The sequence below is a fragment of the Anas platyrhynchos genome, chromosome 1 (genome assembly GCF_047663525.1).
Source record: "Anas platyrhynchos isolate ZD024472 breed Pekin duck chromosome 1, IASCAAS_PekinDuck_T2T, whole genome shotgun sequence".
In the NCBI taxonomy this organism is placed as follows: domain Eukaryota; kingdom Metazoa; phylum Chordata; class Aves; order Anseriformes; family Anatidae; genus Anas; species Anas platyrhynchos.
This window is the reverse complement of record NC_092587.1, coordinates 184,017,598-184,040,241: the sequence shown is the minus strand read 5'-3', so window position 1 is coordinate 184,040,241 and position 22,644 is coordinate 184,017,598. Positions and strand designations below refer to the sequence as shown.

The 22,644-nt window shown below is 36.6% G+C and overlaps 1 protein-coding gene across 10 annotated transcripts in view; it reads right to left on the bottom strand.

Annotated features, from left to right (window-relative positions):
• Nucleotides 1-22,644, bottom strand: part of N4BP2L2 (NEDD4 binding protein 2 like 2) — a 45,955-nt gene that overhangs the window by 8,602 nt on the left and 14,709 nt on the right. For 6 of the 10 annotated variants that reach the window (XM_038174688.2, XM_038174685.2, XM_038174691.2 and 3 more), the window contains 4 exons: nt 21,830-21,918; nt 21,381-21,457; nt 16,963-17,106; nt 1,451-3,249 (listed from right to left, as the gene is read on the bottom strand). In XM_038174688.2, the coding sequence (XP_038030616.1) occupies nt 1,451-3,249; nt 16,963-17,106; nt 21,381-21,457; nt 21,830-21,918 (2,109 nt within the window). Of the gene's footprint in view, nt 1-1,450; nt 3,250-14,830; nt 17,107-21,380; nt 21,458-21,829; nt 21,919-22,644 lie in introns of those variants that run through there. The other 4 variants (XM_072032640.1, XM_038174697.2, XM_038174694.2 and 1 more) reach the window with 3 other exon arrangements.

Here is a 22,644-nt window from a genome sequence, read left to right as displayed (position 1 = left end):
AAGAATGACATTTGATGTGCTATGCAGTAAAGTGTTTCTGAATGCCTGTTGTTTTTTTTTTTTTCTTCTGTGTTTTTTGTGTTTCCTTTTTTTTTTTTTTTTGTCCCTGGCAGATCACTTTTTTAAGTCATGGCCAACTCCAGTCCCTCCTAGACAGTGGCATTTAACATCAGACGTGAATGCCAGGTTTGGAGAATAATATTATATATATATATATATATGAGAGCTGAAGACTTCTCCAGTTCTTCATAGCTCTGTTTAGCTCTATATGCAAATGCTTTGGTGCGTGGTGCCAAGCTGAGATAAAGCAGCACTGCAGGTTCCTTGGGCACCACCCCAAGCCTGGTAGTGCTGCCAGTGGTTTGCCATCACTTTTCTGACATGTAGCAATACCACCAACTTTTACAATAAAAACAAAGAACCTGGAAGTCAGTTCTGGTGTACAGACAGAACATAAGCTGCTCTTCAGCTGTCTGACAACTTTCACATGAGGGTACATGGTTAAGTTTAAATTCTATTGAAACAAACAGGTGTAAAGGCCTATGTGTTCAAAATCTGGTCTGCAAAAAGTCTCCTTGTTTGCTAAATTTGCTAAGTTACTGTTTTTTCATAGACTAAATTTGGACCAAGAAGTTGCGGGACTTTACACACAGGGAACACTGCTCTTTCGTCACGATGCACTGCAGTGATTTCCAAACATGCTTCTTGTCGCTAACTACAGCTCTGGAGCCATGTCAGCTTGCAGTCATGTGGACATCACACTTGCCACACACAACTCCTTTGAGGATTGATCCTACCGCTAACTTAAAATGTCTAAACTGAAAGTACAAAAGTATGACAAGTGGAGGGGTCTGGAAGGCAAGCGTACTGTTGTGACACTTCTTAATCACGTGTGATTAAAAACAAAGCATTGCCTATTAGCAAATACATGCCATAAGTTTGATATGCACTTGGAAATTAAATTAGATTCTGGGATAGCTTTTCAACCACATCTAAGCCACACAGGGGTCTAGGAGCACTTCGCTAAACAAAGAAAAGGGAATGCTACCATATTCACCAGGCAAAATAAATAAAAAAAAAATCTAACATGCAAACTTTATGTAAAAGCACACATTTTGTGTCATGTCTTCCACTTAGTTTTGTAATCAACACATTGAAGTCTTACTCGGTATGGTGCATTAAAACACCAACAAGAGCTTCACGCTTCAGATTTAAATGTGCTAAGCAACTTTTACTACAGAGATTGCACATGTGAGGCCAAACCCAATGGGCCCTTGGACAGACACTGAAGATGACTTTGGTTTAAAAAAATAAATAAATCACCAAAGCAGCAGTGATTCCTCTCAATAGGGTTAATATGTCATTAATTGTTACCTGCAATGAAAATGAATATTTAATCACACACACATATACATAAATATTTATATAGCAGTAGTAAGAAGAGTATTACCCAGTGGAAGACCTGGAGAACCAAAGAGCTGCACAAGTTGAAACGCAAATCCTATTGATAAGGGAAGTCCCAGAAAGCTGGTTTTCATAGTCACATCTTGAGTATCTTCAGGTGGAAAGGCCTCTGATGGCTCTGAATCATCTGTTCTATGTGCATTTTCAACACAGCTTTCCAATACACAAGGATCTTCTGGATATTCAGAAGGGACTTTAAGAGAAGACAAAATATCTGGTTGTTTATTCGTAACCTCCGAAGAGTCGTGTTCATTCTCGCTTGTTTTTTCATCAACCACCTGCTGCTGCCTAGGAGTACTAGCTCGCTCCTCCTCTGTCCTGGAAATGACACAAACACTACAAGAATATTTTGGCATAGGAGAAGATTGTCCCAAATGGATACATGAAATATCTTGTAACACAGAATCCACATCAGGGGTGGGCATGGAACAGGGAGCCTCCGGGATACTGTAAGGTGCAGAATATTCCAGAAATTCCAGGTTTTGTTCACGTTCCTCTCCAAAGTCTTGGTTTAGAAAGCTCTTTTTCTCCACTTCTACAACACTTTTTGAGGGACCATCATCTTTTAACGGGACTTCCTTCCCTCCTGCTGTGCTACCAGCAATCTCTCTTGGTACATTAAACTTTGGTGCCAAGTTGACAATTCTCCTGCGTCTTTTCCTCCTCGATGCAACCAGTGCAGCGTCATTTTTTGGAACGTTTACTTCACCTGAACCACGTGGGGAGGTGTTTCTGGATTCCCCAAGTGAACCCATGTGCATTTCACTAGCAGGAGATCCCAACAGGCCATTGCTTATTACATTACCAGCTTCCTCAGTTAATGGTACCTGGTGGTTTTCCTTTACCAGTCCTTCATTTGACTGATGGCAGTTTAGCTCTGTTGAACCACAAGTATAAATCTGTTTAGGTTTCCTCACGTTTTTTTGTCTTTGTTCACCTACAAACTCATCCTCAGACCAAGAAGAGAGAGAAAATTGTCTATCAGAGCCCAGCTGCAATTTCTCGGTAGATAAATTAATTGGAAAAAAAGTCTGGCCATTAGAGAAATTCTCTTCTGGTTTTAATGCACTTTTATTGTCTGTGTTACTATCAGGCACATCATCATTTAGTTTTGAATTGGAACACATAGATATTTCTCTTTTTTCACCATTTAAACATAACAGTTTAGCTTCCATGTCAGGTTCACATGTAATTTTAAGTTCTTTTTCTGTGCTCGACAGCAGGCTGTTATCTTCACAGTTGCACTTTGTTTTTTGGATGGAATTTTTATCATTGTTTATTTTTAGGGAACTGTTCTTGCAAAGATTTTCATCGCGCCTTTGATTTGTTCCCTCAACATCAAAAGCATTTTTGGTTAGGCTTACAGTACAAAAAGGTTTTACATCTATTAGAAGTGAACTGTCACTTTCTACAGGCAACTCATTTTCCAGTGCACTGCTGGACACAGCTGAGATCTCAGGCACAGTGATGGGAAACCCTTCTTTTGAGAACCTTGCAAATTCTTTAAGGCTTTCATGGTCATCCTTCGTCTGTTCTTCACAACCTGTTACTGGATCCTCAGGACCTTCACCGAATGTGGACAAAGACTTTCTGTTTTCTTCTTCTGAATCATCCTCCTCACTTTCTGATGTTTCCTGGCCGTCTGCAATGAGATGAGATGCTCCACCTAACTTTTTCTTCACGATTTCTGTACGATTGCCTTTCATTTTTTTGCTTCTTCTTCGCTTTTTCCCTTGCTTTGCTTTTGTCAATGGGTGCCCGTGGTTCTTCTTTAAAATTATTCCCCTATGTGAAGAATAAATATATATATATTTCAGGATTAAGATATTTATGGTGTTCAATTTGAAGGTTATATATTTTATGTAATTATGAAAGTGAAACATAGACCACCTACTTTTTTAAACTGATAAAAACTCAGATAAGAACTTTAATCAATTAAACAAATGTACACCCTACTATTCAGAACAATATTGAACATTTTAAATTTAAATAAATATAGATCCTGCTCAATGTATTATGAGTAAACACACTTATTTGGAAAAAAAATATTTCTCTTTATTTGCAACAGAATAACACAGTACTGACAAATTAAGTCAGTTGCAGGCAGTTATTTAAAATTATTTTGGTCTGAATCTCTCACCAAATTCAGCAGATAGCAGCCCTAACAATGACTTTTCTGTAATCTTGCTGTTAAGTCTGTCAGCAACATAACCCTGAAATGAACACAAGTAAGAAAAAAAAAACAGTCTAGAAGTCTAACTTCTTCCAATGCAACCCTTAAAAGAAATCAGGTTCACAAGGCTATGTTTCATTGATTATTGTATAAATCAGGGATACGCTGCTTTTCTGCAATTCTTTTCTTTAACTCTTTGTTCAGGATGGTACTTCATACAACACACTAACCAAAGGAGTAGCTAGAAGAATCACAGGGTAAAATTTGCCGTTTTCTGGGCATTCATATCTAACGTGAGATGTTTTAAGTAGAGTATTCTGAAATCCTCAAGAGAAAAAAAAAAAAGGGGGGGTGGGGGGCTGAGTTTGTGTGCAGAAAGCCAGACACAATGGCAGGCAAGTTGGGAATTAAGGTCACCTGCAGAGACCTATCCTTACCCTTTACTCATTCTTTAATTTATTCATTGTTAGCACAAGAGAAATTCCTTCACAACAGCCCCACAAAGCCAACCTGCTCAATTTGCTGGGTTGAAAGCAGCTCAGCAGCCTTCTAGGCCTCTGTGTAGCCACAAAGCCTCTTACCAGAACTGGATTCAAAGGCCCCAGTGCCTTGATATCGCTGCAAAAAGCACTGTGGGCCTCAGAAAATACCTTGTTGGAAAGCACACAAATTTTATTGCCCCAAAACAGCATCCAGATGAGACATCCTTCTAACAAATGGGATCTCCTCCAAATTGTGGTATTTAAGTCTACACGGTGCTTTCCTCTGAGTAATGAAATCTGACTTCCCCTTTTACAAATCAGCGTATCTTCAATAAGGGATGCTATGGCTTATCCAGAGATGTTTTGTTAGCCAAGACGAATTTTGCCCTGAATTTTGCTCATGATGCATTCCCTACTCTAAAATATGCTTCCTTTCCCCCCAAAGAGATGGAATGCTAGAAAAAGAAAAAAAAAGGTTTAGGATTGGAGAGATTATTTTCTTAAATGTAACTCATCTAGTTATACTCATCACAAGATGTGTTTTAAATCCTGACTTTCTTCCTTTTGAAAGGGAGCTTTTGAAAGTGTTTTTTAGAGAGAAAGTTCTCTAAACCATGAAACCCCGTACCAATGAGGTACAAAATACTATCCTATTTTTAATTGTTTTGAATGGGGTGGGGAATAACACAACAGACGTGAGCACCAGTTCCAAAAAAATTCAGTATTGAATATAACGGACCTTGTGCTGCCGTTACCAGCCCTGCAGAAATGACCACCAGATGGCCCAGGGAAGGCTGAGATCCAGAAGTCAAGGAGTGAACTTCTCCAGCTTTGGTGTTAGAGGAGCTCCCCTCTTGCTCACCAGCCACCTCTCCCAGCTGAGTCAGTGCTGCTGTCTGTAGAAATCAGCTTTACTACAGATTCAAGCATGTTGCTGTTCCCTAACTCCTTGTATATCTGACAACCCTTTCAGGATAACCCTGACAAAATCTTCCCTAGGCTACAATGGCACACTAAGAGCTGTGGAAGAACTGCAGAAATGAGGAAGAAAACTGAGGCCAGCACATTTATTTCTTCTCCTCACCATTAATTCTGATTCAGGAAGCAAAATCTTACTGGAGAGGATTCACTTTAGACTGCCAGAACAGCAGAAATACATCCACCAAATCATGGGAGAAGAAAAGTGGATAATCCAGAGGAACCACCAGCTGCTATTGCACTGAAATTGTTGCATGTCAAAATAACGATGAATGCAAACATTGGTTCAGGCTGGTGATTTAGCATACATGGAAGTGTCATTTAATTCAATAGTAGCATTCAATAGTTCCTAATAAATACAACCACAACATTTCTATATGTTGGAAAAGTAAAGGTTTGGGGCAGTTCAGTGAAACTAGTTTTCTAAGGATTCGGATTTTCTAAAGAAAGGTCTGAAACAAAAAGGGAAATGGTGGGCTCCCGAATGCAGAATGATAAACTTTATTATTCAGATCATTATTATTATTATTCAAAATAATAAAATTTATTATTCTTCACTCTTCAGGCAACTAATTTGAAGAAAATACTACCCCTACGAAACACTATAATGTGATGACATAGCTGAAATTTCCCTGCTTAGGGTATACCCAGTATTATGTCTCTTTGCATGTAATAAAACAAATTGTCTACTCATTTTCTTTATTTTTATCTTATTCCTCCTCTTTTAGTCCGCCTACATGCCCTTTTGAAGAGTTTTCCCAACTGTAAAACCATTTGGCACACAGCGAAAGTTTGAGAACCAGCATGGACAGAGACTTCTCTTCTTTACAGAGGCATTTGCTAGTAACTTGTTCTAAAGCACACACAACACACTCAAGGCGGAAGAAAAAAAAAGGTGCAGTTTCAGTTTACATTTTGCCATATATTATGTATTTTAAAAACATATTTAAGAAATGCAATTGTTTAGTAACAAACAGATCTGAAAAAAGTAATAGTATTTTTGCTGAAATAGGAACTCACAATACTTTGAAATTTCTCAGCCTACCATTTAGACAATATTAAAAGCTTTTTGCCACAACTCTATTACACGTGACTTCAACATTGTAATTTAATGCTCAAAATAGCAATTGCAGCCTGAGAGTCAGTGCTCCAATGACACTCTTTACCAGAGAAGCAAACGCATTTTCATGACAGCTGTCTGTGGTAGAACATGCAAAGAAAATGATTTAGACAAGTTAGCAAAGCTTTTTACTGAAAAATGGCAAAAATGGGAAAAAGTAGTTTTTTAAAGTTCATTGTAACAAACTTCAGCTCTAACATACACTTAAGCTGATGTCTGCTTGATACAAAAAAAAAAAAATATGTCTGCAGGCATTCCTGTAATAAGGTATAGAGGAATTGATAATTAAAAAAAAGCAATTCCGCATGACATTTAACCATGAGGTACATGCTCTCAGAGAAATTTACACCACCACTAATCTCCAAAGACTCCGGAATGGATTTTCAGTATCAGAGTTACAGCAAAGCTGCTTACATAAAATGGTATCTACTGGGACACACTCCACCTTTCTTACCTTACAATAATATATAACAAGTATACAAACACTGTTGAATTAATGTCAAATGAACTCCTTGTGAGCTAACTTTACTTCAAAAAACAAAGAGAAATGGTAGCTATAACTTAGGAGTAATAACAACAAAGAGATAAATTCATAGTGCCAGCCTTCTTAGCTGCGTATCACAGAACCACAGAATGGTTTGGGTTGGAAGGGACCTTAAAGCCCACCCAGCTCCAACCCCCTGCCATGTGCGGGGACACCTCCCACCACACCAGGTTGCCCAAAGCCCCATCCAGCCTGGCCTTGAGCACCTCCAGGGATGGGGCAGCCACAGCTTCTCTGGGCAATACCTTGCCTTTACTTAAATGAGTGCTAAAGCTGTAGCTCCTCAAAGCCAAATGGAACATTAGTATTAGGTGATTAAGGAACTGGAAGAAAAGACATGCAAAATAACTTTGAGCCTGGCACCTTAAAAATAACTCCTCAGCAATACAGGGCTTCCTGAAATTCCATCAGACAGATGGGCATCCAACTTAGCACTTTAAATGTGTGCTCTTCAACAAGTCACCCTTTCCTACTTTGGTCTAGACATTGGCCACACACTTCATATAAAACAGATCCTATGAGGAGTGGCTGAGGGAGCTGGGGTTGTTTAGTCTGGAGAAGAGGAGACTCAGGGGAGACCTCATTGCTCTCTACAACTACCTGAAAGGAGATTGCAGTGAGGAGGGTGTGAGTCACTTTTCTTAGGTAACAAGTGATAGAAAGTAAGCAAATGGCCTCAAGTTGCACCAGGGGAACTCTAGATTGGATCTCAGGAAAAATGTCTTCACGGAGAGGATGATCAAGCATTGGAACAGGCTGCCCAGGGAAGTGGTGGAGTCCTCATCCCTGGAGGTATTAAGAGACATGTGGATGTGATGCTTAAGGACACGGTTTAGTGGTGGACTTAGTAGCATTAGGTGGATGGTTGGACTTGGTAATCTTAAGGGTCTTTTCCAACTTAAATGATTCTGTGATTCCGCTACCTGTCTCACCCACTTGCCTTACCCTCTTTTTGGGTGGATTTAGCTGCCTGAGCCAGCATGAAAAAGAAAGCAAGTACTTAATTCTGTTGTTGAGCTGATTCAACCCACCAAAACAAGAAGTAAAATAAGTGGCTAGTTAAGATCAAGGACGTGGTAGGAGCAAGGTAACTCCTTTCAGCAGCAGCAGCATGTTGGGGTGCCTCGCAGCCCACCTTATAAAAATTCACCATTCCTAAGAAACGTTTGCACGTTTCAGTGTTGTAAATTGATGCTCCCCACTCCAAAACAGTAAAGATCCTACTAACTGGATTCAATCTAAAGAAACTCACTACTTCATCTCCCAGCAGCACTGCCAGCCGTGGTGAGAATTAAACAAGCATCTTCATAAAATGTGCTATTCTATCACAATGCTCAAAGGGCTACCCCGATCTTTACCGCTTCTGCAGGACTGCTGTTTACACAGTTCCCCACAACATACGATCAGCCATCAGATTCCTGCCCTGCTGTAGTCCAGACACAAGAGGCATTGATCTAGAGAGCACCCAGACAAAAGCATACAGTTGGTTTGATCACACATCTCTAGAAGCTGTCCTTTTAACCACATCCATGTGCAAGTTTACCACTTCATTTCAACATAAAATGAACAAACAAAAATACAACCAACCCAGAACTCCAAAAATCTCAACTGCCTGAGGTGCTAGACATACAAATTCAGTTTTCATGTGATGGCCCATTCAGTCCACAAGAACTTTTGGGTGGAGTGATCAGACTGATCTTTGTCCTGCCCAGTTAATGAAAACCGTCACTGTCTTCTGACTGGAAGGGCTAATCTCATTTTTTGGCTCTTTATTCATGGAGTACGTTGATCAACATTAAGGAAATCTATCCTGAATATACCCATTAACATATACACACTGAACATATTTCTGCCCAGTATCATACATCTACTTCCTGAGCAAGTGAAACGCTCTCAACCTCATTTAGGTGCCACAAGTGTCTCACCTGACACAACTCAAAATACTACCAAGAGCATTAAACAACACAGAGACAACAGGTAGCAATGGATGCTAACAGAGAGGAGACAATGGTTTTTGTTTTACTGGATTTCTCTGCAATGTTAGGTAGGGCTCAACACTATAAAGCAAAAGAAGGAAAAAAAAAAGGACCAAATGAAATACTATAAGTGATCTGAATCCATCTTAAAGGGATGCAATTTTCATTTAAGCTCTCTCTCTGAACATTTAATGTGGATGCAGATGTCAACAGTACGCACTGGAAGTATAGCACAAATCACGTTTGCAAGTTTGATAACATTCCTACCATAACAGCCCTGCTTCTTGGATAGTATCAGCTCAATCACAAAGACAATCTATTTGAAATTAATCCAGGCTAGACAAATATGCTGCTTTAAGAATTTGTTTGAAGACACATGAACTATTGTCAAATGTACACAGGTTAATAAAGTTGATGTAATCTGCTGTGCAGCACTGCTCCTTAATTTATTATTGATATAAAGACATTTCTGCACAAGACTTTATGGAACTCTTTCTAAAATAGGAAAGAAAAATCCCACTGTCCCACAGAATGGGCAATCTGTGTTTTGCATTATTTTCTGGACAAACCCTTGCACTATCATATATCTGGATATGAAGCAATTAGTTCTCACTAAATCCTAAGCACTTTCAGCAGTAGCAGAGGATACTTTAAATACAACATCCTACAAAGTTGATGGTCCAGGCTGGAAACCATCAGCAGAAGCACGCTGAGGTAAGGACTACAAATTAGCAAACAACAACATCCTTTGCAAACGCAAAGCCCACTTGACTAACATCCAATTCACAGATATTGAATAAATATGCACAACTATAACAGATCACCTTAAAAAAAACTCAGCCTTTTTCATTAAAAATTAAAACAATGTTAAGAGATTTATCATATAGCACAAATGTATATAACCTAAGCAGTTTGAAAAATACAAGACAGTATTGAATCTGAGTGGATCCCTGATTTTAGAAGAAATAAGATTTGCATTCAGAAATTAAATTCTGTGAGCTGCCTCACAATCCATTTCACAACTCCTCTCCCTTACAATCTACTGCTTTTCAGGCATGTGCTTATGCAATTCTGCTGAAGCAGCTCTGCCCAGGAAAAGGCAGGTTCGCTGAGGCTCCCATAAGACTGTGAAATAAAACAATGCAGTCCACAAATAAGACACTTTCCTGACCCTAATTCCTGAAAAATATCCTCATTGTGTACAAGCCACTTGAAGTAAATAAATAAAAAGCACTATTTTTATCCCCTAAAAGAGAAACATATATTGTGATGTATCGTCAGTACTTGGATACATAGATAAGAGCCGTCAAAACCAGAGTTTAGTCATAAGCAAGCATAACAAAAAGGTCTTAAACTCAACGATCAGATTTACAGGGTGAAGCATTGGCCTTTCTTCTTGAGGCATATTCACACAGAAAACAGATCTAAAATGAAGTTTTAAGACACAACCAAAATTAAGCTGATGAAAACCACAGGTGGGAGTGTCAGGAAGCAACAGAGGCACAAGGAAACAGAATGGACTATTTGGAGGTATTCAATAACCTATTTTCTACTAGGAATTTTCAGTGAAAGATAACAGATTTCAGCTGTATTTAAAATAGCTTAAATCAACAAAACCATAGCAAAGACATGTAATTAAATATCTACAGCACGTACTGTACGTCTGAGAACAAAACACAAGAAGATGCCACAAACTTCATGAGGCTAAGAGAAGAATGGATGAAGAAAAACACATTGTATGATAGAAAGTACTACTGTCAGCAGAACAGAGAAAAAAATGAAAAGAATATCTGGGGGTGGAAGAAAATTAATAATCTCAGTTCTTAAATCAGCATCAGCTTGAGCTGAGGCATTAAAAAAAAAAAAAAAAAAGAATAAGGTGTAGCTCTGTACATAAGTTGATAGTTCAGGGAAGAAAACAGAAGGGGGAAATGGCTCCATAATTACAGAGCAAATTATAGCAACAAAACACAGGATAGAGAAGATCATGCCAAGTCAGAAAAGCCCAGTTTCAGAATGAGACCAAAGGGGGGAAGAAAAGTTGCAAGAGCAATATAATAAAGAAAACAGTAACAGCAAACATTAAGTACCCAACCTATAGCCTAGATGATAGCAACACTAACATTTAAATATGTCTAACTGCAGACACTGTTGCTATTGAGAACAGTCACTATGTATTAGGTTTAATCTGCGCATCTCAAATGCTGTGTGAAATACTGAAAGCTACACAACACTCAATTATAATGTGTATTTTCTGGACAGTATTGCATTAAAAAAATAATAAAATAAAAATAAATCTCAGTACTCTGTAATACTGGCATCCACTTTTAACTTACTATTTGCAAATAGTGAATCTTTCTCCTTTGGTATGTCATGCAGACTAAGAAAGATACGGGCTAAATAGCTCTTTTGATATTCTGGACACTGCTATCACTATATCCATTAAAGTATAATGATTTATGCCAGAAAGGGCTTCTGGAGATCATATGGTCCAACATCTGCTCAAGGCAATACCAACTTAGACCTTGCTGCTCAGTGCCTTGCCCAGGCAAGTTTTGAATGCTCCAAGTGTGGAAAATTACACAACCTCTGGGAAAACTCAGTCTCTGTCTCATCACCCTCACAGTAGATTTTTTTATTTTTTAGATCTAACTGGAGTTTCCCATGCTGCAACTTCTATCCATTGCTTCTCATCCGAGAAGAGCCTGGTTCTACCTTCATAGCCTCTGTTCAGCAGAAGCAATATCTCCTCTTGAGGCTGAGCAGCCCCAGTTCCCCTCAGCCTCCCCCTGGGCACCGTGTGCTCCAGGCCGTGACCACTGTGGTGGCCCTCACATCCTACTGGGAGCAGGGAGCTCAAGGCTGAGCCTTCTCAGCAACAGCACCACAACCTAACCAGCCAAAAGATAAACTCATTTCATCTCTTTACAACTCACTTCTCTTCAGAGAAAGTTAACCCATAGTTAGCTCTCTCTGCTCACAACAAAGCCTCTCCTCAAGATCTAGGGCCAAGAAGGGCAGCATTATGGACATAACCTAAGTATTCACTATTAGAAACAAGAACCCTGTCTAGACTGTTGGAACAAAATAAAAACAGGATGAAACCCCAAATTTTAACTATGCTTTAAATATATACATATATACAATGTGATTTATTCTCCCATATATAATGCAGTTTTTCTGCATGGCCATGAGCAGTCTCGTAACTACAGGTTTCATGAAGTGAAAATAGTCTGCAAATTTTCTCAGGTATACTTCATTGAATGTTTGGAGCATGTACCAAAGAGTTTGATCTATAATCTGCAAATGTAGCTCAAATATGTATGCCTGTCTTGCTTCAGGTAAGAATCCAATGCCTGTGTTTTTGTTTTCATGAGTCCTGGAAGGCAATGTGATCATCAATGGACCATGTGATCAATGGACCAATGTGATCATCAATGGACAATGTGATCACATGGTCCAATCCACTCCAAATCAGTCCCATGAGCCATAAGAAACTCCTCACGTTAACAACGAGGTGTGAGAAAGCTGTTCTGAAGTTGTTATACAGGTTAACAGTTATCTGTGGTAACCATAGGTTACCAAACTGATGGGTAAAAGAATAAAAATGATCACAAGTATCATGACTGAAAGGACAGACAAACAGGATTATAGCCCCACGACTAATTTGTAATGATACAATAAACTCCTTGGAAATATTATGCCAAGTTATTTAACCTGTCAGGTAAAGCAGAACATTTTAGTCTGTCAGTAATTTGAGAGAATAAACAAAATCTTCTGAAGAATTAATGTTTGTTTGTTTGTTTTTAATTAGTAGTTAGGCAACATGTTCCAAAAGTCATGCTCAGAAAGTATTTGTCTAGTATGTTTTCAGAAAATCCTACAACACTCACAAAGTTAGCATCAGGCCAATATTTGAAAAGGACAAACAGGACAACCAGATAATTATAAAGCAGCTACTTTGGTACTAGTTTGGGGGACCACATGAGAAAAGTTGATGCTGAATTTAAGTGACAACTTAAAAATGCAAAAATATTTAGAACTATGAAAAGGCTGCAAGTATGACTGATAAAAAATTACTTCACAGACACAATACATGCTGACTTGGCAGAACCTGGCAGTGTCACAGCAGCACCATATAGCAGTACATGTTAAGTGGTCAAGGACAGCCTACCTGAGGAAGGAAGAGGCTCTCGATGTGGAAACAGCATTATCAGCTAAAAGGAAACTGCAAAGACCCATTCCAGACGCAATGCTTTTCAAATACTAGAGTTTTAATCTAACAAATAAAATCTCAGCAAAACCATACTGTTCTTGCTTTTATTTCAAAAGGATGAAAAAGTAAAATATTTTAGAAAGGAAAAAAATACTGAAAAAACGTCACTGTAGAAACAGTGAGGTGAAACATTTCCACACGTTTGACTTATATGAAACAGCTGAACACTCTTAAATTCAGTATTTGATTTTAATTGTACGAACTGCATTTCAACACAATGTTGTCTTATTTCTATTTACTGGGAGGTGTAATGCAGGCCTGTTTTCTTTTGTATGGAAACCCCTCAATTCTCAACATACATCCTGTTGTCTCACCCCCATAATGTACAGCAAAGAGGGAAAGAATTCCTTCCAGGAAACGCGCTTCCTAGGATGAAGCAGGAGTTCAAACTACAGCTAGTTCATACAGCAGAGTTCATACACAGCAATGTGAAATTACAAAAACACTTTTTTTTTTCCCTAATTCACTGAAAATTAATCATACTGGTCAAAAAAAAAAAAAAAAAGCCTGACATCCTAAATTACATCATGAAAGACAGAAAATAATCATATACAAATGTTATGGGTCTCATCCCAGTTAGACGAGCCTGATCTTCAGTTATCTATTAATAGAGAAAGAAATAAATCTACAATCTCTGTAGAATGTTTCAAGAGAGAGAACAATAAAGACAAAACCTTGGCTTTCTTCATTAAAGAAAAAAAGCTTAAAAAAATACCCTGCATAGTAAAATAGATTAGACTGAATCTAAAAAGGAGATGGGCATCAGAACAGAAGACAGAATTCCTAATAGGACACCATTTAACACCTTTTTTTAAAAAAAAAATTAAAAAAAAAAGTTTTTACATTAGAACTTCTAGTGTTTTAATCATTACTAATTAGATGCAAAAAATAAAAGGCAACCACTAAATCACTTGTGAAAGCTTTTAATACTTTAGGAGATAAACTAACAAGAAATATAGCAGCTAGATTAAGCAATAAAACTAGAGCTCTTTTATTTTTTTCCCTTTATAGCTATATATAATTCTGTGTTGCTAACCGCTATCAAATTATGTGTGTTCTGCAGACGAACTCTGATTTAAATTTCATGCTTCAAAGAGTGGGATGGTAAAGCTACAGCTAAGTATCTTAACTCTTCTGTTTAAATTTATTTACCAAACCTCACTAGTTTGAAGTGTGCAGGAGATACCTAGAATCTGCATTTGTAACGCTATTATTTCTTCACACGCTATGAACTAGCAATTTACTAAAAATCAAAAACAACAGAAAGCCTTAATTCTAGGTATACTGTTAGTATGTGTGACAAATTAATAAGTGTATTGCATAAACGCTATGCTAGATAGAAAAAATATTTAGAGCCCAGGTCTAATTGAAGAAGGAGTTCTTACATTTCTCGTATGTACTTTTTGACAAAATAAGTCATTTTCTTCACTTGTGAGGGAGCAGGAGAAATTCGTCACCTGTAAGGTGTATTTCACATCACCTTTTTGTTTTTATTTATTTTTTAACATATGAATATTGTAGTGTAATATACCATCATGGATGAAAAGAAATCAACTTCTCTCTCAGATACACACATATTTCTAGTTTGTAGTTTAAACCCTCATGAAATATATATAATGAAACAAAGATCATGTGTTACACAGTAATTGCGATTTCACCTACCATGGACTTACCTTGGAATACAACTTTATCGATTAAGCAGTTTACAGTAAGTATTTGATACTCCGACATTTTGCAAAGCTTTCTGTTCTTGTTACATATCCCTTGCCAGATAGCAAGCCTATACTGATCAACGTACTTCACATATCAAAAATACTCACCATCCATCAACAATTTATTAAAAACATATAACACAAATATGTGGCATCTTTTTAAAACAGTCCTAATTCCTACCTACTTACATACTAAAATTCAGTTAAAGAAAATGTAAATATGAAATAAAAACATTTCTTAAAAAAATCTTTCAAAAAACTGAAGACAGAGGGTACCAAAAACTATCATAATGCCAAATTTCAATAATCACCGTTTTTGTCATATCTTAGCACACTGCCTGAATATCACACAATTAATAAATTTCATCACTTTATTATGACTTAGTCATAATAATTATTATCATGTGAGTAAATAAAATGAGTCTCTCTAAAACCCTTTTATCTTCCTCTCAGTTGAAATGTAATTTATATTTAAATATAACAGCTTCAGGATACTTGAAGTATTACTGACTTATGACAAAGATTTCTATGATTCTCTTGAAACATGGAAAAAGATGACTATGAAAACTAAAATACAGTAAACACAATTGGTATGAATAATATACAACAAGATAATATAATTGGAAAGCTGCTTCTTTTTAACACAAACAGTAGTTCAATACATTAAGAAACTGTGCACTATTTGAAATAGATTATTTTTCAATTAATTAAAACATCACTGAAACGTGAAACTGCATACTTCAACTCTTGCAATTAACAAAATCTTTTATGAAAATGTTCTAAATATACATTAAATTGTACAAATGTAGACATAAAGTAGTTGTATAAAACAACAGAAAGAGAATTCATCACATACCTTGACTTTTAAGTTACTCAGACTTTAAAGATGAAACAACTTTTAGGGCCCACAACAGAAACTCCCAGTAAGTTAAAAAAAATAATTTGCAAAATTCTGATGACTATTGCACCTAATAGTAATAATAATAATTTTAGTTACGTTCTCACATTCTCAACAAGCCTTCCTATTCAAGACTTACTCATTTAGTGCTTAAGGAAGTCAAACCTAGTTAGACCTGAAGATAGGTTATTTCAGCTAACAGGTTACTAGCAATGCTCAGCTGAATAAAAATCACAAAAGCTTGAAAACAACAACTGTTACACTGAACTACTAAAACAACATCGAAGACAAACATGTTTTATTGATACAGCAAGCAGTTAGAAAGCAAGAGAAGTGAAAACTTATGAATTCATCAGGTTTTTAAAGAAAATGGATAATAAATTAGTCAATCTCCATGCTGTCTCATTCATTGCTAAGCGCTGAATAACAGATCACATTGCCTGTGCCAAAATTAAGAATGCAACATGGTTTTACAAAACTATCTCCACTATTTGTATTGAATTGATACTTCCAAGTACTTAGTTTTTATCCTGGATGAAAGAAATTGCGTAGAAGGAGCAACAAAACTGGCATTTGTAGTGAGAACATTTAGTTTTTTAAGTACAAAAAGAGTTGGTGGTGCACAGACACAGTCATATTCTACATGCTACTGCCACTGAGAATGAATAAATAAATTAAAGAATTGAGGTTACAGAGTTTAAGGCTGGTGAACACTGTATTAGAAGAACGCTGCTTCAGCTGAGATGAGCTTCTGAGACAAAAAGCCAGAAAATACATGCCAATAGTTTGCCAATTGTCAATATATACCAATCAAAACAAAAGGACAATCCAAGACAAGTGTTTTCAAAAAGATCTCATAAAATATTAGGAGTCTAAGTCAGAATCATTAAAATCAGTTACTACATAAATAAGCTCTTTTTCTGGGCGTCAATTCTGTTTTAAAAGCTATCTAATAGGACCTCTTTAAAAAAACTGTTCAACAGTTACTTGCTATATGAAAACATCATTGTCTTAAATTGAGGAAGGAAGACTGCTATACCTCATACTATATCAAATATTTTACTGAAATCAAAGTTATTACAACTGTAATAAATAAATATATATATTTTTTAAAACATTAAATGTACAATTTTATTTACATGCAAGTCCATTAAAGAAACAACCTCCCGAAGGGAACGGTCTTGAAATAGGCCTATTTAAAACAGAAAAACCACTACTTCATTGGAGGTGGTGATGTGTTTTAGAAGGGCACATAACAGATTTTTATAACTGACTGCAACTGTGTTACCGGCTACTGGAAATAGCGAAAGAATTCCATGAGTCTGTATTGCCTCCCCACCTATGTCTTCGCTGCAGAGGTGGCCTTTGTGTGTGTTTGTGAGGAGGTGCAACTGAATTCATGACAATAGGTATGGATATTTGATATTCGTATCGTTCCAACATCTGAGCAATCTTCTCACGAGTGACCCCATGTTTATTCCTCCTACAAAAATAAAAACTTAAATAAATTGTCTGGTATGTTTATGTTTACAGTCTTTAAGAAAAAAACTAATTTCACATTTTTTCTTCTTGCTTTTCATATCTATAAAAAACAGTTGTATTTTCCTGCATTACTTAGCAGTAAGCTTTAGATAACTGAAAAACATACATTCAACTAAGTCAAGAGATTGCATACATTTTTAAACTAAAATGCTGTGACATTTGGAATTTCAATTTCATTACATTGTATTCTCATTCTCCTAATAGTCAACTTGTGTTAAGGTTTATTTATTTTTTATTTTTTAACAATTCAACACTAAAAATGTTAAATAACAGAAAACAATTACAGCCTTTCTTCTTCATATAGAAATGTGATGTTATTCACCAGGAAAACAAACAAATCATCCTAGAAAGACTTTATTTTGTTTATTCAAGGAATTTTGCATTGTATACTACCTAATAGGTAGGGGGAATAATGTGTTATAGACTTACTTATGAAAGCAATGTTCAATGAAACAAAAAGAAATGGAACTACATGGTTTCAAGACTTGATGACAGAGTGTTTCTCATTGATAAATATATAAAATGAGGAAAAATTTTAGTTTTGAACTGGCACTACATGTTCATGATACTTTATCTAGTAGTTATTACCAATACTTGAGAAAAAAAAAAAGAGAAATATACTCAAAAAAAGACAGATAAGGGAAGGGAAGAGCAGCCAAAAAAGTTGTCATTGCAGTGTTTAGTGAGGAGCTGCTGCTTTCAGTGAGAACTTGGCCCATTAAGAACCTGAGACATGAGATACTACATTGCAATGCATCTATCTCCTCAGCATCTATGGAATAGCACCTTAAAATCCACATTAGCAGAATTTCAGTCCCTGCTAAAAAGAAAACCACGAGGTTCAAGCACAAACCAAACGTCAGAAAATTACCAGTGCTGTAACAGAATTGAATCTAAAAGAATAGACACAGAATGTAAATGAAATCTTTTTATAATGTAGACAAGAATTTACCATAACCCAGTATATTCTTATCACCAAGAAACCTTGTTGAAGATGAAAAATTTCCAAGTCATACCACTTGGGTATCTTTGTGCTTTCTGACAGGGACAGGGGGCATGAGTCCCCTGATTTTAAAAAATAAATAAATAAAAGATTTTAAATTTAAACAAAAAATTAAAAATTTCTGAATTCTATAAGGGAGAAATCAACAGGGGGGACAAATAGGATATGCCAGAAAAAGAGTAGTCTATAGAGAAATATTAAAAAAAAAATAATAATCTAGGAGTTTGTGCACATTATTGCAACAAAGGAGTACCTATCAAGTTCACAAAAGCTCAAAGCATACTGTAGGTAGCACACTAGTTTCATATTAAGATTGGAAGAAGAATGAGGCATCTCAGAGGTACTCAGAATTAAGTGGAGTATTTCCCTCACAGATTTTTTTTTTTTTCAGATGAGACAACTTCAGAAGCTACAGTGACCACCACAAGAGGCTCACCACTTAAAATATATTAATTTTCACATCCTGCTCAAGATGTCCAGGATCACCAGCACGTTAAACCCATCAGCTAACAAGCCTTAACAGGTTTGATTTTATTCACAAATATGAACGAGACTATGAGCACAGGAAAAAGCCAACCCCTAGAAATACAGGCATTCTATAAAGCACTTGACTTACATGATAAAGAAATGGAAAAGAGGAAGTCTAAATCCTTTTATGCCACCCAGTGCAAGTACAAAGTTTTATAATATTCTCCCTATCTCAGTACAGCTAGGAAAAGAAAACAACTCAAGTAGAAATGGCATAAAGTGCACATTCACCCAAAATTGAATGGACTTGAATAAGCAAGTAGTTTTTCTTCAAGAAAAAGGCAGGACAATACAATCACCAGCAGCAGAATCCCATCAAGCACAGAAATTACTTAAAAAAAAATAAATTGAACGAATCTGTTGTATAGGGTCATTTAATACTAGGATGTCACAGAATTGAAGACTCATTCTGGTTATGAAAGACCTCTAAAATCATCAAGTCCAACCATTCACCTAGCACTGCCAAGTCTACTAAACCACATCTCATAGCAAACATCCTCTTTGGGCATGTTTCAGTATAGCCAAGGTATAGTGAAAGAACATAAAGCCATCTCACCCGTAAACAGTAAGATATGCCAGCTAAACCTCCTAACAGATAGTTAGGCTTTGAAAGCTTTTGGTTTTTTGTTTGCAGCAACAAAGAATCTATTGATACTAGTAAAGTTCTGTAACTGTTAAACGCTTCTACATTAGACTAATCTTGCACACCAATATATTGGCAAAATAATCCTACAAAGGCATTACTGCTTTAAACAATCAGCATGAGTTCGATGCAGTCAATGTCAAACTGCAGTTGACAATCAAACTGAAGGAAAATGAGGTACACTAAACACGTTGCATATCAATTCTGTGTATATACAGACAGCAGGTAACTGTTTAAGAAAACACCCCCTGTCCCAAAATACTGATTATACAGGATAATTATTTCCCAAAAGTCTGAATCAAATGCACTTATTTTAATGTTCCAATTGACCAGCTACTCAGAAAGCATGCAAGCACGAAAAAAGGTAATATTTCATCCAACACTCATTAAACACATCGTCAAAAACATTTCTATCAATCATTTTGCCACTTACTTGTTCTGAGCCAAGATACCCTAAAAATTGCATCTGAAAGTATAAAACCCTTTATATGAAACGTCTAAATACTATGCAAGACGTCTCAAGCACTACTGCAAAACACACATGTGAAATCGAGATGTTTTCACAAGTTACATGCACAAAACTGAACTAAGAGCAAAATCACACATGAGCGAGTCTAATGGCAATTTGTATCTCATTGGCATGCTGGAAGAAAAAAAAAAAGGCTCTGAAAACTATTCCACACTAAAACATCTGTCATGTTCTTGACATCACAAATTCACCATTCAGCCAGCGTTGACCTTGTCTCTTTTCCTTTCAATAAGGCTTTTCACAGATTTCTAAAGACTAAGCGCTAAGGCAGACACAGCTCTATAAAAATGGTATCTAGAAATGCACCAGACTGCTAGAATGTCACCATAGCATAGCACTGGATGACAGTTAAAAATAAAATTCAGACCACGTTAAAACATGCATTTTCTGGAAAATTTGAGTCTTTCTCATGCAAAGGAGATCTCACACTGAACATCTTAGAAACGCCTGATTACTGAGACAGCTTCCTGCCTGATGTAGCAGTGCCGCACCATAACTAGGAAAACTTAATAGAACTCATCCAACAGAGGGAGAACTCCATCTCTATGAATAAATTAGCGGTAGCTTAGGAGAAAAAGATGAAAGCTTTAAAAAAATTATAGAGAACAAAGAATAAGGTCTAAGTAGGCAATATATGTATTACACAAACATACTTGGTGGTTTGTAGGGGCTATTTTACAAAGCTGAAACAACAATAAGTCAAGTCAGTTGGAAGCACCTAAAATTACAATCAGCAAGAGAACTCCTTGGGATCAACCATGAAGGCATTACACTGCATTTCAAACACAAATTTCCCTAGGTGGTGTTGGTACCTCATAGATTCCTAAAAGCAGATACACCTGAGCCAAAGGAAAAATTAACCAGGAATAATAACCAGCTTTCCAGATGCTCTCATAACACACATGACCAATAACGGATGTCCAACAGTACTCTACAACAGACCCTCTCAAGACTGGGAACAATTTCACAAAATCCTGCAGTAGAACCATCTGAAACACAAACTTTCCTTTTAACCTTCACTGATTAGCAATGGACTACTATTCCCTGACACAGCCATCTAAAAAAAAGTAGACATAACAAGACACTTATGCACTCTTAATAAAATGCATATTTTCCTTTTGTCTTCTATTACTTTTCTTCAGTGTTTTTTAACAAAAAAAAATATCTCAGGATAACTTAAATCATTCAATACAACAGAAGCACTTACAACAATGCTCAATCACTTTTTCTACCCACATGCAACAAAGTTTGAGTATTGACTACTTTGGGCCAACAAGACTCTTTTGATATCCGTAACACTTCTATTTGAAGGTACATCTCAAAATGCAGATTTAAAAATGTATTTTATACTAGTAGTTACACATTTGAATAAATCAGATACTGGATAAAATAAAAACCCCTTTTATAGATAGATAGATAGACAGATAGATAGATAGATATTTACATGGGCAAATCTGTTTGTCTGTCTCTATATACACAGAAGTAGAATGATTTCTGTAATATAACCCTTACTTTTCTAATTCTTCAGGATCAAACTTCCACCAAGTATCAGGCTCATGGAACTCCACTCTGTATCCCTTTTCAAGAGCCTGCAGCAAGCAAAAAAAATATTGTTCATATGAGTATCATTATTATATAAAATATGAATAGTAATGACTACAAACAGGTTTGTAGACCAGTATAATAAATGGATGTAGTTAACTCTACAATACTAGCACACTGAATTTCACTTGCCCACAAACATGTCTTAGGTTTCACTCCACACTAAGTAGATTAGGTCAAGTCCGTCCTAAAATTGTTCTGGACTACTGCCACACCAGTTACTGATTGTGTCAATAAGCAGTCTCTCTTCAGAAACTTGAGTAAGGAAAATGGTCTCGCACAAAGCAGACCAGCTTACCACATGTGAAGGTAAATGTGCGAGGCTGTAACAGATGGTATGATTTCACAACAAAACCTACCACTTCCACATATGGTTTCATCTCCCAGGCTTGAGTATTAGTGTTGTCTATTATAACTGGAGATCTTCCCTGCTCCATTGCTTGCTGTGCTGCAATGAAAAACAGTGCATGTAAATAAGCAGTTATGTAATTCAAATTACTGCATGTAAATAAACAATTATATAACTCAAATAAAACGGTGAACGCAAGAATTGTTTTGCAACAGTCTGACTGAAACATACTGCTCTAAGAAAAAGATTAAATGTACTGAAAGGTAGAGATGGAAATGGAAACTAGTAGGAGCAAAAAGGTAAGAAAAATGAAAGCAGGAACATAGAAACAAGGTAGTGGTGAACTGATACAAAGGGGTAAACAAGAAGTGTAAAGTCAAAGCCACTCAACACAGCTGCTCAAAGTATGGGGCCTGCTGAGACCCTCAGCATAAAACCATATCCAAGTTCCAACTTTACCAACGGCACACAGTGCATTCATAACGGGGAGCTGTGGTTAGGTATTGCAGCTCTTCTCCAACAAAATGCTAAGACATACGTCGCCTTCATACAAAGACATCACACATCCTGCTAAATCAGGACGACTGAAAAACAAGATGGATCACCTTCTGGTGAATGTTCTTGAACATACCAAGTGGCCACTACTTTACACGAGCTTCATTTTCTGGCTGTCCAACTTAAAAAGTTACAAATATAATTTTAAAAAGTGATATGAACTCATATGAATATTAATACAGTGAAAATTTATTCAGAATATATGAAGGTCTATTACTACTACATATCCTGAAGAGAATGTCTAAATTGAAAAGTCTGGCATCCAAAACA